The sequence below is a fragment of the Mus musculus genome, chromosome 5 (genome assembly GCF_000001635.26).
Source record: "Mus musculus strain C57BL/6J chromosome 5, GRCm38.p6 C57BL/6J".
Classification (NCBI taxonomy): domain Eukaryota; kingdom Metazoa; phylum Chordata; class Mammalia; order Rodentia; family Muridae; genus Mus; species Mus musculus.
In genome coordinates, this window is record NC_000071.6 from 121,749,076 (window position 1) to 121,767,077 (window position 18,002).

An 18,002-nucleotide genomic window follows, 5' to 3' on the forward strand; every position below is an offset into this window, starting at 1 on the left:
TAGTGTGACTTGGTACTTGATGCTGCACATGAGAAAAGTACAGAATCCAGTTCGGGGCCAAAACGTGAAGAAATAATGGAGAGTGTTTTGTTCAAATGCTCAGACTTCGTTGTGGTACAGTTTAAAGATACAGACTCCAGTTATGCACGGAGAGGTAGGCTTGGGTTTCCGAGGTGACCCTAACCCTGGTGTGATTGGCTCACTCCAACAGCAGGTCTCCAGCACCCATACAGACTTGGTTTCCCTCACCTCAGACAGGATCTTGCTATGTGGCTCAGGCTGACCTTGAGCTCTTGGTTCTCCTGCCTTTGCCTCAAGACCTAGGAATGAGATTTTCTTTTCTTTTCCTTTTCTTTATTAGTGGTATTTTTCTAGAATAGCTTTTTTAATAATCTAATAAAAATGTGAGTTTTAATGAATTTTTTGTTAGAAAATATTTAAAACTTAGGTGGAAAATAACTTGGTAATTTTAGAAGCATAAATATATAATTGCAGTATGCATTTTTTGAAAAACGTTTTTAGATTTATATATCTGAGCATTTTGTCTGAATGTATTTATGTGTACCATGGGCATACCTGGTGCTACTGAGGTCAGAAGATGTCAGATCCCTAGGAACTGGAGTTTCTGATGGTTATGAGTTCACTGTGTGGGTGTTCCTATCTACTGAGCCATCTCTGCAGCCCCAGTGTGCATCCTGCTAACATAATGTTGGCCACTACTAGGTAAGCCTTGGGTTCAGGAGCTCCGTCTGGGCTGGCCTGGGCTGGGCTGAACAGTGGGACTATCTCAAACAGGATGCTGTTGTGGGTGTGGTTGCGTATTCTGAGAATTTAAATGTACTTACATTTGTGTGTATATGTATATGCATGTGTCCCCTACCTGTTGCAAGTGTTGATTAAAGAGGGGCTTGTGAACATTGGTCTATCATCTGGAGAGGCACTTGTAGCACTGGGAAAGGACCTTTGCAATTAAAAAATTCTTGAATGATAGATTGTCACTAACTATAGTTGATTTAGATTGTCATTAATTACAGTTGATTTTTGTGCTTCAATTGGTGCTAATGGCTATTTGTGCTTTGTGGTTGAAATGTCCATACTGAAACTCTGAGGCACAGGAAATTTCAGTGCTCCCTGACTGTCCTGTCTCTAATATCTGCGTATCTCTGCCTCCAGAGTGTTGGGATTAAAGATGTGTCACAACTACCAGCTGTTAACAGCCTATCTCAACACAATTCTCTCATTACTTTTGGGGGGGGGTGGGCAGGTAGGGGGACACCTTAGATTTATAATTCCTTAGAGAGCCTTCAGTCACCCATGAAGGAGACAGTGCTTCCTTAGTTGTTGCCTTTAGAGTCAGTTTCCCTTATGCTTTGAAGTACCACATCATATATATTTATGGTTTTGAAAGATTTCATGTTTGGTCATCACACAAGGGGGAAGACCAAACTGTGAGTGAATATACAGCACTCTGAGGAGAGGATTGGCTGTAGCAGAAACAGCACAGTTTCAGAAACAGCAGAAACACAGTACCGGCTGTTGTACTGTGTTTGCAGCGTGCTTGTTTTGGGAGTGCTGTGGACCAAGCATAGAGTACTGCATGCAGTTGATCATGGTTTTGCTGGACCCCACCAGGTCCCGTTGGAGTTTTTACAGTGCTGGAATGCCCCGTAGCCTTACATGTGCTAGGTGAACCTACTACTAAGCCCCACCCCCAACCCCACACACCACCCCACTCTGCCCCAGAACCCCCAGAGCAGGTTTCACGGTGTAGTTCTAGCTATCCTGGACTCATCCTGGACTCACAGAGATCCACCTGCATTTGCCTCCAGAGTTTGGATTAGAGGTGTGTGCACTATGCCCTGTGTTTGTTTAGTTTTATTTTATTTTAGTTTTTAAAGATTTATTTATTAAAGATTTATTTATTTATTTTATGTATATGAGTACACTGTAGGTATACAGATATGGTTGTGAGCCATCATGTGGTTGCTGGGAATTGAACTCAGGACCTTGGAAAGAGCAGTCAGTGCTCTTTACCTGCTGAGCCATCTCACCAGCGCATTTATAATGTTTAGTTTTAAAGACAGGTCTTCTTGTAGTCAGGACTGGCCCCAACGATTAAACTTCTTGTCCACGCTCCCCAGTATTGGCATTGCAGGTGTGTGCCAGCATCTCGGGTCCTGTATAGTATTAGGGATTAACCCTAGGCTCTGTGAGAATGGATACTTTACTGTGTATTAATGGTTCAATTTTTACTATGAAGACATGAGTATTGACATAATTTCAAGTAGTTTGTAGAAAACCAGGTATGGCGGGAGGAGGAGACAGAGGCAGGCAGATCTGAGTTTGAGGCCAGTCTGGTCCTCAAAGTGAGTTCCAGGACAGTCAGAGCTCCTCAGAGAAACCAAAAGAAAGAAAGAAAGAAAAAGCCCACAGTGGTTTGGTTAATTATACAGTTGTATTTTCCAGTGCTGGGAAAGAGTGTGCAGGGCCTGTGCACACTAAAGAGAATCTCTGCCTGTCTTCAAGAGTTTAGGATCCTTGAGCCAGAATTGTCTGCCAGGTGGACGTGGAGGCCAGGTTACGGTTGGGCAGGTGGTCTTCTTCAGAAGCCATCTGCCCTGTTTTGAGACAAGGTCTCTCGCTAGGACTGGGTGCTCACTGCTGAGGCTAGACAGCAAACATGGGTGAATGCCTGGCTCTGCCTCCCCAGGTCAGGCATTATGAACACACAACCATGTGCCATCTTTGGCTTCTGTGGATGCTGGGGATTGAGGCTGGCTCTTGGATCTATATTCTTGATGATTAAACCTTCTCCCAAGCCCTCGAGTCAGGTTCTCTGTGTATATCCCTGTGTGTGCAAATATCATATGTTGGTTGAAATTGCTCTTTTTTGTTTGTTTGTTTTTGTTTTCCCAAGGCAAAGTTTTTCTGTGTAGCTCTGGCTTTTCTAGAACGCCCTCAGTAGGCCAGTCTCAGAGATCTACCTGCCCCTTTCTCCTGAGTGCTGGGATTACCATGTTTTTGAGAGTGAAGTGTTGCTGTGGGAATATTGCTTATGTATAGAAGTTTGACCTACTAATTTGGCATGTTTCATTAATCAGATAAATTAAGGTAATCAGTGCTGCATTAAAAGGAATGGTCTTTACCTTACGGCTTTTTAGTCTCCTGGAGTGAGAGGAGATCTAATCAGTGCTTGCGAGTTTTAGTTACTTAGGAACATTCCCAAGACATTAGTCTTCACTTCCTTATATTCTGTTTTTTGTTTGTTTGTTTGTTTGTTTGTTTTGTTTTGTTTTGTTTTGTTTTTTTTAAAGATTTATTTATTTATTATAGGTAAGTACACTGTAGCTGTCTTCAGACACTCCAGAAGAGGGCATCAGATCTTGTTACAGATGGTTGTGAGCCACCATGTGGTTGCTGGGATTTGAACTCTGGACCTTCAGAAGAGCAGTCGGGTGCTCTTACCCACTGAGCCATCTCACCAGCCCTTGTTTTGTTTTTCGAGACAGGGTTTGATAGCCCTGGCTGTCCTGGAACTCACTTTATAGACCAGGCTGGCCTCGAACTCAGAAATCTGCCTGCCTCTGCTTCCCAAGTGCTTCCACGCCCAGCTGTTTCGTTATATTCTGATTTACAAATAATCAGCTTGTGAAATGATGAGTATTGGCTGCTATTCCAGAAGACCTGGTCGTGATTCCTAACTCCTAAATGGTGGCTCATAACTGCAACCCCAGTTTCAGGAGACACAGCACCCTCTTCTAGCCTCCTTGAACACTGTACTCATATGATGCACAGACATAAGCAAGCAACAACCCCCACCCCCACTCCCCAGCACAAACATAATACACCTTGCTTGAGGGTCTGAGCATGTGAAATAGATGAGGACTGAGCCCTAGGCTTCTAGTCCTGAGGAATGGTGTGGCTCTGAGTCCTGAAGGACACACTTACTTTCTTTGACTCAGTGCCTTTTTTTTTTTTTTTGTCTCAGTTAACCATTATCTTGTAAAGTTTTTGCTGATACACTAACTAATATGGTAGACCTTGATCAGAGATGGACTGATAGGTGGTAGTTTGCCATCCAAGCTTGAAGGAAGTCAAGTTCCCCCTGGAGCTTCTGCTTTCATCATTTTTCTTTAACACCACTGTCAGAATCTTGAGGTTGTTAGCTAGGCATGATGGGCTCACTGTTATTCCAGAATTCAGGAAGGACACTGAGGCAGGAGACTGCCTTGAGTTCAAGGCCAGTGAGATCCATATCTCAAACAAACAAATCCAACCAAACCAAAACAAAGAACCTCAGAAACAACAATAGACAGGGCTGGAGCAATAGCTCTGTGCTTAAGAGCACTGGCTGCTCTTCTGGAGGACTAGGGTTCAGTTCTCTTTACCTTACTCACATGAAGGCTTGACTCTGCCTATAATTTCACTTCCAGGAGAACTGACACCCTCAAGGGCCAACCATGCACAGGTAAACATATCAGCAAAACATGCATGTGCATGTACACACACACACACACACACACACACACCCTGAGATAGTTTGAATATGCTTGGACCAGGAAGTAGCACCATTTGGAGGTGTGGCCTTTTTGGAGGAGGTATGTCACTGTGGGTGTGGGCTTTAAGACCCTCAACTTAGCTGCCTAGAAGCCAGTCTTTTCCTAACATCCTTCAGCTGAAGATGTAGAGCTCTCAGCTCCTTCCACACCATGCCTGCCTGGATGCTGCCTTACTTCCTGCTATGATGATAATGGACTGAACCTCTGAATCTTTAAGCCGGCCCTAATTAAATGTTGTCCTTATAAGAGTTGCCTTGGGGGCTGGTGAGATGGCTCAGCGGTTAAGAGTGCTGACTGCTCTTCCAAAGGTCCTGAGTTCAAATCCCAGCAACCACATGGTGGCTCACAACCATCCATAACGAAATCTGATGCCCTTTTCTGGTGTGTCTGAAGACAGCTACACTGTACTTACATATAATATATGTAATACATATATATATATATATATATATATATATATATATATATAAATAAAAAAGAGTTGCCTTGGTCATGGTGTGTGTTCACAGCAGTGAAACCCTAATTAAGCCCCCCCCCTTAATTTAAAAAATAAAAAAGCAAAAAACTCCAGCAACAGCACTGGGAAATGTGTTTGAGTGGTATGCATGAGATCTTAGGCTCAGGCACAGTCATGGAGCAATAAAGGTGAAGCTGGCAGTATTTTAAAGGCTGGTTAGATGGCTCAAAGGTAAAAAAAAACATTTGCTGCCAACCCAGAATTCAATCCCTGGAACACACATGCCTGAGGAGAGAACCAACTCTACAGGTTGTCCTCTAACGTCTACATGCATGCACGCACTCTCCCAACATAAGCAATACATGTAAAATAAAAACAATTTAAATTCTTGTTTAAAAGAAGAAAAATCAGCTGAGCATGGTGGTTCTCATTTTTAGTCCTTGGGAGGCAGAAACAGAGGCAGGCAGATCTTTCTAAGTTCAAGGCCAGCTTGGTCCACATAGTGAGTTTGAGGATAGCTAAGGTTACATAGTGGAGACTCTAAAAAAAGTTTTTAGTTTTAAATTCTGTGTATTAGTATATGGGCTGATGGAAGGTATTGGATTCCCCTAGACCTGGAGTTAAAGGTGGTTGTGAGCCATCCAGTGTGTACAGGTCTCTGTAACTTTTACTCTTAACTGTCAAGCCATTGTCTCTAGTCCTCTCAGGTTAGGGCCTGTTGTAACGTGGGCATGATTTTTATCTACTTGCTCCTTGGTAAGAAAACAGATGCATCTGAGGATGTGGTCGAGTAGGGACAGAGCCCAGTTCTTTAACCCTAGCTCATCACGGCTGTCCTTCACATTGTACAGTGGTGATGAGCACTGTGGGGGCAGCTCTTTATTAACATTAAGGATGTAGTCACAGATAAAGCAGAGGGTAAAGCATGGTGGCAGACACTGTGACCCTAATTTTGCAGAGGCTGTGGCATATCAGACTACCTACTGAGTTCTAGGTCAGATTGTTATAAATAACAAGATCCTGTTTCAAAACAACAACCACCACCTAAAACAAAGCCATTGCAGGCAGTGTAAGCTACAGATTATTGTATGATTCAGGTTTCTTTTTTTTCTTTTTCTTCTTTTCTTTTTGTGTCTGGCTTTTGCAGGGGAAAAAAATATTTTTTGAGACACGATCTCACTATGTAGATCAGACAGGAGTCACCACTCCCTACGAGCTAACCCTTTAAAGCAGGTAGCGTCAGTCCGGCTTTTGAACCCTGATACATACTTTATTTTGTCAGTGAGTTGTTTTAAAATGTATTGCATGTATGTTCGCGTGTGTGCACGCATACCTTGATGTACAAGGGGAGCTCAGGGGGAGCTTGTGGAAGCCTGTTCTCTCCTCCTACCATGTGGTTCCTGAGGTGCAAATTCAGGTTGCCAGGTTGGTGGCCGTGCCTTTACCTGCTGAGCCTTTTCTGGCTTGAGTTCAGCAGGTTTGAGAAGTCACTGTTCCAGCACTAGGGATTCAGAGGCCGGTGGATCTGAGTTCCAGGACAGCCAGGGCTACACACAGAAAATCCCTGTTTTTTCATACACATCTTTTTTGGTTTTTGAGACAGATTTTCTCTGTATAGCCCTGGCTGTCCTGGAACTCACTCTGTAGACCAGGCGTGCGCCACCACCACCTGGCTTTCATACACATCTTTTTTTAGAACTTTTTTGTATACGTTTTGTTTTTCTTTCTGTGTATGGGTGTTTTGCCTTCATTAGTGTTTGCACCACATGCATGCAGTGCCCATAGGGTCCAGAAGATGGTGTTGGATAACCTGAAACTGGAGTTCCTGATGGTTGTGGGGCACTATGTGAGTGTTGGGTATTGAACCCAAGTCTTTTAGTAGATCAGCCAGTGTTCTTAAACACTAAACTGTCTTCCTCAGCATCTGATTTTAAAAATAACTTTTATAGGGGCTGGAAAGATGGCTTAGTGGTTAAGAGCATTGGCTGCTCTTCCCAAGTTCAATTCCCAGCAACCACATGGTGGCTTACAACCATCTATAATGTGATGTGATGCCTTCTTCTGATGTGCATGTGTACATGCAGATAAAGCACTCATACATAGAATAAATATATCTTTAAAAAATGATTTTAATGTGCATGGGATTTTGGTCTGCATATCTATGTCTGTATTGTTTGTATGCTTGGAGCCCAAGAGACCAAAACCAGGGCATCCAATGCCCTGGAGCTAGAGTTAAAGACAGTTGTTAGCTGCCATCATGTACTTTGATTTGAACAGGGGTCCTCAGGTAGAGCCGCTAGTGCTCTTAACTAAGGCATCTCTCCAGCCCCATATTCATCTATCTTTACAGATATATGGGAGGCTTAGAAATATCCCTATGTTGTGGGCCAATATGGTTTATGGACTGAGTAAAAGTATCGTCGCTAGAGTCTGTCTCGCTCACACATAGGTAGAACAGGTCATGAGATTCTTTTTCATGAATGTGTAGACCAGGGTGGCTTTGAAATAACCTCTGAAGAGGAAGCTGGTCCTGAACTCCTGATCCTCCTGCCTCACTTGCCCAGGTGGTGAGAGGACAGGTGATTGTCATTCATCGTTGCTGAAAAGATCAGCTCTTAATGGAAAGTTAGCTTTTTAAAAACTAAAATGTTATAGGTTTGTTTTTATTTTTAAAGGATTTTATACCTTTAGTTTAATTTATGTGTATTAGTGTTTGGCTGCATGTGTGTATGTTTGTGTACAGCGTCCACAGAGGCCAGAGGAGGATGTTGGACCCATTGGAACTGAAGGTAGAGCCTGTTAATAGCCCTGAGGTTGGTCCTGGAAAGGCACTGTGGTCTTTTCTTAGTAGGGCTCTGCTGCAAACAGATTGGAAGCACTTGCTTTTTCTGTGTGCAGCCCGGATGTTCAGCCATAGATGGTTTTGTAGCTTCTCTGCTGTATTCAGCAGACTAGCTGCAAGTGTGAGTTTCAGGGATGCTTGTCTTCACTCCCAGGTCTCCTTAAGAGGAGTTTAGGGACCACAAAAGCTAAGTCAGGCTCTTAGGTGAGTTCTGGGGATTCAAATTCAGATCCGCATGTGTACATGGCAAGTATTGTTACTCACTGAGCCAACCTTCTAGCCCTAGAGCACTTTGCTGTGTGTACTGTCTGCATGTGCTTGTGTGCCTCTGTATCCGTGTAAGTCAGAAGTAGATGTTGGATGAGGTTTTGTCCCAACCCCTGTTCTTTCTTCTTTTAGTTTTTTGAGATAGATTCTCTATGTCCTAGAACCTATTTAGATTAGGCTGGCCTTGAACTCAGAGATCTTCCTGCCTCTGCCTTCTGAATGCTGGGATTAAAGACCTGTGGTTTCCTCAGTCATGTCCTATCTTATTTTTGGAACAGGGTTGTTACTGAACCTGGAGTTCACTGACTGGCTAGAGTGGGTGGCCTGGGGATTTTCCTGTCTGCATCCCTAGCACGGAGATGACAGTTGTGCAGGATTTTGTGGGTCCTAGGGTTCAAGCTCAGGTCCTCCTGCTTGCTCTGTAAGTGCTTCACCAACTGTGCCTGCCCCTGCCCTATTTTTTCCTATTTTGCACCTACTTTAAGAGAGCTGGACGTGGTGGTACACGCCTTTAATCCCAGCACTCGGGAGGCAGAGGCAGGTGGATTTCTGAGTTCGAGGCCAGCCTGGTCTACAAAGTGAGTTCCAGGACAGCCAGAGCTACACAGAGAAACCCTGTCTCGAAAAACCAAAAAAAAACAAAAAACGTGTGCTGCTTGTCTTGGAATGGGACTTGTGTCTCTTGCTCTGTTCTTTCCAGTGTGTCTGGTCTGCATTTTTTTTGTTTTGTTCCCCCCCCCCCCCATCTTCCCATTGTCCCCTCCAAAGGTCTTCTTACATGCTAACCTCAGCTGTCACTGCCTGTTTCCCAGTCCCTAGTGATTAGTGGCCTTCTGTTTGTATTGTATCCTTTGTTTTGATGACCTCCCTGTGTGTTGGATCTCTATGGCTTCTCTCTTGCTTGTCTCTCATGCTGCCACTTTACTGCTTTGTGCCTTTGTGTGGTCTCAGCCAGCCCGGATAGCAGGTCAGCAGATGGACACAGTAGTACACAAAGTTGGATTGTAACAGCGATGTGTTTCTTCATTCATGTGTTGGCTGCAGCTGCTGTCCTGTAGAGCTGGAGGTCAGTCCTAATAACAGACAGCAGGCCTTGCATATACACCTCATCTGGCCTTTGACAGGGAAGCTTGACAACCCTTAGCCTAAATCATTCTTCCTTCTGCATTGGAGCTATTTAGAGCTGATGTGTTAAAGAGTTACATGCTGTTCTGGTTTGGCGCAATAACCGAACATGCTTTATGTCTAATCTCATATTCAGCGCTGATGCTTGGCTCTAGTATTACATGTATCATCTAATTCAGCTTCTTATTTATGACCACTCCAATTGGAGGCAGCCCAAAGAATCACTTGTGCTTTCTAGATGCCACATTCAGTAAGAAGTAATGAGCAAGTGGTTTATTGGGAGTGACCTGGAGCAACTACAACTACCTACCACTTACTCCTCCTCTGCAAATTTGATTCTCTTTTTTCTGGCTTTGTGGAAGGAACAACTAAGCCCCCGTCTCCTTGTGTTTCCCCACAGCATTCCTACCCCTCCCGATCTTTCATTTGGCTTTTACTTATTTTAAGTGTGTGTAGTGTGTGTCTCTGTCGTGTGTATGTGTTACTGTGTAGAGAGAAGAGGACAACACCTGTGGGCTCTGGGTGTTGGACTTTAGCTTGTTAGCCGTAGGCCATCATTTTGTGCTTTTATACCACTTATTTCTGGACTCCACACTCTTCCTGCTACTGACTCCTTCAATTCTGCCTGAAAATTATTCAAGTCCCCTTTCCCTGAAACAAGTCCCTTCCCCGTTCCTCATACATACAGCCCTACTTGAGGCTGTGTGGAGCTTCTATTTCACAGGTCCTTTGGGGCTCTTTCAGATTCTTATGCCACATTTGAGGCTTTACCAGTACCTGCATCTCTTTCATAAACACATCATCTCTCTTCTGACTCACTCCTGGCTTGTTTCCCCTCCTTTACACTGCTCTCTTACATGCTTGTGCTCGCCTGGCCTCGTGGCTTGTGTCAGCCCCTCCCCAGTGCCCATGCAACTACTCTTAGGCCAGGTTGTAGGAGGGTGATGGTTTTCTCATTATAATCTGAGGTCTTAAATCTGAGTAATGTCTTTATTTTTTATTTTATTTTTCTTAGACAAGACCTTACTCTGTAGCCCAGGCTGTCCTTGAATTTGCTGTGAACTCTTTGCAGTTCTCTTGTCTGAGCTTCCTCAGTAGTAGGTTTACAGGCGTGGACCACGATGGCTTTTAATCTTTTAAAAAGTCTCATTATCTACCACAGTGTCTTGCTTGGCACGTAGTACATGGGCTCATAATGTCTTTGAATTCATGATATTTAATAGCCTAAAACTTTTTTTTTGGGGGGGGGGGTTGGTTTTTCGAGACAGGGTTTCTCTATATAGCCATGGCTGTCCTGGAACTCACTCTGTAGACCAGGCTGGCCTCGAACTCAGAAATCCGCCTGCCTCTGCCTCCCAAGTGCTGGGATTAAAGGCGTGCGCCACCACAGCCCGGCTATCCTAAAGCATTTTTAAAAAACATTTATTCATTTATTTTATGTATGAGTATACTGTCACTGTCTTCAGACACACTACAAGAGGGTATCAGTTTCCATTACAAATGGTTGTGAGCCAACATGTGGTTGCTGGGAATTGAACTCAGGTGGCTCTTAACCCCTGAGCCACCTCTCCAGCCCATCCTAAAGCATTTTTAAAGAACTACAATTCTATATGAAGTCTAGGAAATTAGGGCTGGAGAGATGATTCAGTGACCTTTAGTGCATGCTGGACCACCACAAAGACCCTGGATCTCTACACTGTTATAACAAGCCAGGTGTGGTCCAGCTCTGTAGGGTGAGACAGGAGGATTGCTGGAGCTTGCTGGCTTCCAGCCTAGTGGAGAAAATGCCAAGTCCAAGATGTAGGGGAGGGACTCTGCGTCAGAGGAGGAGGCTGCATGACAGGATGAGTGACACTGCACTGCCTGCTTTCCAGTCCAGATCGTGCACCTCCTTACACGTGCTCACACACGTGTACCCCTAAAGTAAATGAAACTAGCCAAAGATGGCTACAGATGTCTTGCTGTGTTCCTGTCCCTCTGCTTATGGCTCTGGACAGCTCGGCGAGATGTAGAGATTCTTAGGAGTTCTTTTGAGAACTTCTGTGAAGCTTCCTCACTCTAGGGAACTACAGACAAACTTGTGCGTTTAAATACCACTTGAGACAAATACAGACGCTTGTGGAAATAGACACACAAATGGAAAACATTTGCTAAAGTTACTTTCAGACATTCAGAAAATACAGAACTTATCTTCTGTATTTTTTATACATATGCCCACATGTTGTTTGACAGCCTTCTGGGGTGATATAACACATCAACAGACCATGACAATGACTGTCGCAGCACTGTGAAGTTCATGAACTAATGAGTTTTATTGAGATTCCTAGAGGTGAGAAGTTACTTAAAAGGATTAGGGGTAACTCAGAAAAGCAGCTCTACACTAACATGCGTAATAACATGAATATAATAACATGTGAATACTGCAGCCTTGGAGCCTTCTGTGTAGTTTGCAGGCAGGTTTGCTTGGCTGTCTCTGTCCTTAGCAGCTTTTTACTTCTTTTTATACTGTTAGTAGGGCCCCCAGGAATCTCACAAGTCCTCATCCCTGTTTCTCCCCCCATGTATAACCATCCGTAGTAAATGTTCTATCTCCAAAGAGACACCATGACCACGGCAGCTCTTATAAAAGAAAGTGAACATTTAATTGGAGTTTGCTTATAGCTTCAGAAGTTTAGTCGATTATCATCATGGTGGGGAACATGGCAACACTCAGGCAGACCTGGTGCCAAAGAAGTAGCCAAGAGTTCTGCTTTAGGATCCAGTAGCAGCAGGTGAGGGCTGACACTAGGCCTGGCTTGGGCCCATCCCCACATGACCTTCTGTTCACTGGTCTGTGAGAACCCCCTTTCCTCTGGAGGGGATGTTGGCAGGTGTAGAAAACCTGCTGTATAACAGCAGGTCAGAGCATTAAAAACGAGAAAGGAGTTTTGCTGGGCCTGGTAGTGCCTACCCAGAAGGCACAGAAGGCGAGGCAGGAGGATTAAGACTGCTATTTAGTGCTAGTAAAAGTAAGGTGCCCTGATTGATTTCTTACGTATTTTACTTTTAAAAAGTTACATTTGTCTATTATATATGTGGGCCTTGGTGCTGTGGTATCTGTATAGATGTCAGAGACAGCCTATGGGAACCAATTCTCTATTGTGTTAGTGCCCTGCAGCAATAAAAGTTTCATTGTGTGGTGGTCGGTAGCTTTACACTGAGCCATTTTACCGGGCTGTGTGTCTGTGTGGTCCCCCACCCCATGGGCTCTCCTGTATTCCCGCTGCTGGCTCTGTAGCCAAGGATGATCCTGACTCCAGTCCATGGACGTGCGGGAGTCCAGCCGAGGGCTGGCTGTATGGCAGACAGGACTTTGCTAGCTCAGCACTAACTGCTTTCCTTTCCCTGACTGGGTCAGTGCCCAGCTTGCAAAAATCAATGCTAAATAAATACAAACATTATTAAAGTAGATTTGATCATTTGAAGATTTTGTAATGCTTTTTGTGGTCGGTTCTTAGTATGCTGATGTGATGCTAAAGGCTCTGCACTTCCATGTATTAACAAAGAGAAGACATGTTTTCTTTCATAGCAACAGGGAGGACATGCCTTCCCAGACATGAAAGTGCTGTAGAGTTCAGTGTTTGTAGTGACAGAGAATAGAAAACCCCAGACAGACTCATGTCTAAGTGTGCATGTGCGCAGTAAAGGTAAGGCTTCCATTGAGAGAAGCATGCCATTGGCCAGCAGCATTGGATAGCATTTAGGAGAGGTTGGCTTTCTGTTTCCCACGAGTTCAGCACTGTATAGTGTAAAACAGCAGTGAGCTGCAAACGTGTGCTGCTACATCCCTGGCATTTGAGTTATCTGAGAGAGAAGAGCCTTATGGGCATGTGCTTGGTTGGTTGACATGTTGGGAAGAGAGACCTTTAGTGAAGAGGATCTTTCATCACTTTGGCCCTTGGACAACTCTATAGGACTTTTTGGTTTTTTAATTTTTTATTGCTGATTGGAGGAGGATCAATCCCTCTCTGTGGAGGTATGAGCTCTGGACAGGAGGCTGGGCTATCTATGTAAGAGTGGCAGACTGTAAGGCTGGAAGCAAAACAGCCAGCAGCATTCCACCAAGGTGTCTGCTTCAAGCTCCTTCTTTGTATTCCTACCTCAACTTTCCTATGATCTATGGGAGGAACCAAGACAGTTTGAAGTAGCAAATTGTATTTTTTAAAGAAACAGCATGTTGGTGTTTGCTCTTTTATATTGATTGTTTTCAGACACTGTATAAAATGGTTCCTACATCAAGTCCTAAAAGGAATAATATGGGAGAAGATAAGATGTCTCAGTTGATGAAGGCGTACAGTACCAAGCCTGGTGACCTGAGTTCTGTCCCTGAGACCTACATGGTAGAGAGAGAGGTGTGCTCCAGGGCACATATGTTCACCTGCTCTCACTGCTGCCCGATACATGCATAAGCTTAAAGCTTATTTTATTTTATTGCGGATAAAATGATTTGGTTGGTGCCAGTTGTTTTGCTTTGCTTCTTCTGGCCCTAAGCTTATAGGATCTTCTGTTCTTTAACCCAGTCAGGTGGCAGCTGCAGAAGGCCCTCCGTTTCCTTAGAGCACAGTGCCTGAGGTGCTTCCTCAAGCTGCCTACCCTGTGCTCGGAGTGCAGTGCTGCTGCTGTCGAGCTATGCCTTTTTAAAAACATGTTTTTTATTTTTAGATTTATTGTGTATAAGTTTGTGCTACTGTATGAGGCCAGTGTGGACTCTCCTGGAGCTAGAGTTAGAGGAGGTTGTGAAACTGTCAGATGTGGCCGTGGGAACCGAGCTCATGCCCTGTGAAAGTGTATCAGGTATTCTCCACTACTGAACCGTGTCCCCAGCTCTTGGCCCTGAACTTTGGAAGCTAATATCCCACACCAAGGTCTGTGTCTCCACCAATCCTTCTGGTCGCCTCTTTCCTAGACTGCTTATCTCTTCATTGTGTGATCACAATAAAAGAATAAGTGTTGTTCTGGCCAATATTATCATATTGTAATCAAAGGATCAAGGCATTTTTCTCCTGGTTGTGAATGGATCTTGGCAAGAGAAGGATCCACTATTTCTCCTCATGGGGTTTGGTTAGTTTCCTGTTGCCATGATGAACCTGATAGAAATGGCTTACAGGGGGATTATTTAGCCTGAGTCGTGGCTTCAGAGCCTGTAGAATATGGTTCTCTGGCTCTGTGAACTGTGAAGAGCAGTAGGTTGTATGGTGGTTGAGGGTTTCACCTCAAGGAGGCAGAAGGAAAGCAAAAGGCGCCAACCAGGGCAACATGTAGGTCAAGGACAGAAGCCCCATGACCTGCTACCGCTAATTAAGCACCACCTCCAGGTAACTCCACCATACTGTAAATAACATCAGGGCTAACTGGTTAACTTCTAGCCCTCAGGAGAGAACTCTCTGGAAATGGACTTGCAGACCTAACAGAGATACTTACTAACCACAATGGTATTTCTTAGTTTAGTCAGTTCATTATGGAGACAAACCACGGTGCTGTCAGAAGCTATCCCATTTGAGTCTGTACACCTATAATCCTGTCTATTTCTGCATGCCAAAAATGTCATTTCCCCAGTGTTGTTTGTGTTTGCTACAAAATTTGCTTTCATGTGTTGTTTATCATTTTAAGAAATTAGTCATTTGAAGCTTGTTGTTTTGAAGTTTTTGTTTTGGGAACAGGTCTGTGCTGTGTAGATTAGGGTGACCTAGGGCTGCAGTTCCTTCCCTGTCATCTGCCCGGTGCTGGGACATGCTCACTGCCATCCATGCCCTGCAATTAGTCATTCTTGCTTCCTCCCCCTCCCCTCCCCTCCCCTCCCCTCCCCTTCCCTCCTCTCTTCTCTTCTTGAAATTAGATATTGTGTTATGTATGTAAGTATACTATAGCTGTCTTCAGACACACCAGAAGAGGGCATCAGATCCCATCACAGATGGTTGTGAGCCACCATATAGTTGCTGGGAATTGACCTCAGAACCTCTAGAGGAGCAGTCAGTGCTCTTAACCATCTCAGTGCACTGAGCTATCTCTCCAGCCCCTCTTGTTTGAGTTTTGATTCTCCAGACAGCGTTTCTGTGGCTTTTCTGAATTCACTCTGTACACCATGCTGGCCTTGAACTTGACCAGCTTTTTAAATTAACTTTTTTTTACTTTAGCAAAAATTATACCCCCCCCCCCCCCAAAAGTCCCATCCACTTGTTTTTCTTTATTTCCTTACCTATGAAAGTTTAGCCTATGAAGGTTTTTATTCCTGATCTTTTGTGGTTTGTATGCTTACAGTTTTATTTATGTGAGACAAGGTCTAGCCCTGACTGGCCTGGAACATGATGCTGTGTAGGCCAGGCTGCACTCAAACTCACAGAGGTCTCTCTGTCTCTGCCTCTCTGCCTCCCAAGTGCTGGAATTAAAGGTATGTGTCATCATACCTAGGTATTTTACCTTATCTTATTGGATTTGATTTTGAGATAGGGTCTGTGTGCAGTCCCAGCTGTCCTGGAACTCACTAAGTAGATTAGACTGAGCTGTTTTTATATATGCATATATGGTTTATTTGTGTCTGCTACATGTGTAGATTTCCAGAGGCCAGAAGAGAGCATTGGCTCCCCTGGAGCTGAAGTTACAAGAGGTTGTGGGTTTCTTTGCGGGTACTGGGATCTGAACTTGGTCTTTTGGAAGAGAAACACTCTTACCAGCTGAGCCTCACTCTCAAACCCCAGAACTGATTGAGCTTGTGGCAGATTTTAATTTGACTGTTGATGTGGATATGTCTTGTCAAGCATCCTCTGCTATAGAAACTGTCCTCCTAGGGAAGTGACTTAGTGCCTTTCCTGACAGTGAGGCTACCAGATGTCAAGATGTGTGGCAGCTGCGGAGGAGACCGAGTGGTTAAGAGCACCTGCTCAATCTTGCAGAAAACCCAGATCTGTTCCCAGTATTCAAAAGGAGTTCATACCTCTCTAACTCCAGTTCAGGGGAGCTGATGTCCTCTTCTGGGCTCTGCAGGTGCTGCAGGCATATATGAGGGCAAAACACTCAAACATATAAAATTAAATCTTTAAAAAATGATATATGAATTTCTGATTATATTTTGTTGCGCCTTGTGCCTGATTCTGTTCAGAGCTGTGGTGTCTTGTTACTGTGCCAGTGTAGTAAGTTGAAATTTTTATGGATTTATTTTACATGAATGAGTTTGCCTGGGTGTGCAGACCTTGTGTTCTTGAGGTCAGAAGAGGGCATTGATATCTGGAACTGGTTATAGATGACAGTCTCTTTGTGGGTGCTGGGATTGAACCCAGGCCTCTGAAAGAGAAACAAGCACTACTCCTCAGAATAGATACTCTCAAGCTTTTTGAGATAGGGTCTCACTGTGTAGCTCTGGCTGGCCTTGAATTCAAATCGTTCCTCCACTACCACCACCATACCATGAAGGCAGTGGCTCCCACACCTGGCAAGGACTTCATATTATGCTCTTCTTTAGGGATAGACTTCCAGAATGACTTCTAGTCAACATTCCTTCCCGTGACTCTTCAACCTTGATGGCCTTCTTGAGCTTATCTCATCTGCCCTGTTTATCCTTGGGTTTGCTTTCTACAAAAGCCCATGCACCGCAGAGGGTGCTAGACGCGCTTTCAGAACCCAGAACCAGATCACACCTTTGCTCTTCAGTCCTGAGCTTTTTGCTCACCCAAGTTGCTCTTCAGCTGGATACTTTACTATTAGTTTGCTGGGCTGCACTTGATGCAGTTGACATGGTTTCTGTGGGCTGAGGAGAATGAGGGTTTCTTGGAGCCCCAGGCAGCTTTTTCTCATGACTCCTGGGGCACTTGAGGAGATGGTTGGAGAAGCCGTGGTCTGCTGGGGGCGTAGCAAGCTTTCCTAGGCTGTAACAGTGTCCCTCTCTAGTCCTTATTGCATAATCATTCCTCAAGATGAGTTCCTAATCCTGGGAACCAAGCCAATAGCAGTCATCTATTATTTTTTTATAGGCATATCGATACAGACAAAGATTACATTTTTGTTTAACATTCAGTTCTGGGAAACAAAAGATATCTAAAAATGATATTTTTCAGTAGCATGATATTTAAGCATATTTTTGTGGTTGCAGATCATTTCTAGTCATTTTGATTTTTAGAAGGACTGATTTAATGTTTTGATCTCTTTGTTTTTGCTTGCAGGCCTCTATATACAGCATGTGCATGGCTAGTACCCATAGAGGCCAGCAGAGGGGGTTAGATCCCCTAACTGGAGTTAACATAAGATTGTGAGCTGCCCCATGAGTGATGGGACTCAAACCCACATCCTCTGCAAGAACAGTGCATGCTCCTAACTGCTGAGCCATCTCTCCTTCCCCATAATACACTTTAGACAATAAAAACTCTAAAGCGTTAGATTTGACAAGTAATAGGCTCAGTACATGTAATTCTTTCTTTACTGAGAAGCATTCTAGCATAAGTAAAGTGTGCCTAGCGATTTGAGCTCTTTGACTTTTCCTTTGTGTGTGTATATATATATATATATATATATATATATATATATATATATATATATATGTGTGTGTGTGTGTGTGTGTGTGTGTGTATATATGTTGTGGGGGTGGCCTTTAAACTACAACCGTGCATTCAGTGCATCCACTGTGAAGGAATGCATGAAAGTAGCCTAGCTGCTTCTTTGTTTGGAGTCCTAGGATTACAAGATCCCCTCAAGATCATTCATATGCAACCCCTTCTAGAGCATG

General features: G+C 44.0%; 1 protein-coding gene across 40 annotated transcripts in view; it reads left to right on the forward strand.

Moving 5' to 3' along the window:
- The window catches only part of Atxn2 (ataxin 2), a 103,342-nt gene that overhangs the window by 37,467 nt on the left and 47,873 nt on the right, over positions 1 to 18,002 (forward strand). For all 40 annotated transcript variants that reach the window (XR_003955602.1, NM_009125.2, XM_030254265.1 and 37 more), the window contains one exon: positions 4 to 154. Coding sequence is in view for 39 of the 40 variants with exons in the window: in NM_009125.2 (NP_033151.2) it covers positions 4 to 154 (151 nt within the window). In the remaining variant the exon portion in view is untranslated. The remainder of the gene's footprint in view (positions 1 to 3; positions 155 to 18,002) is intronic.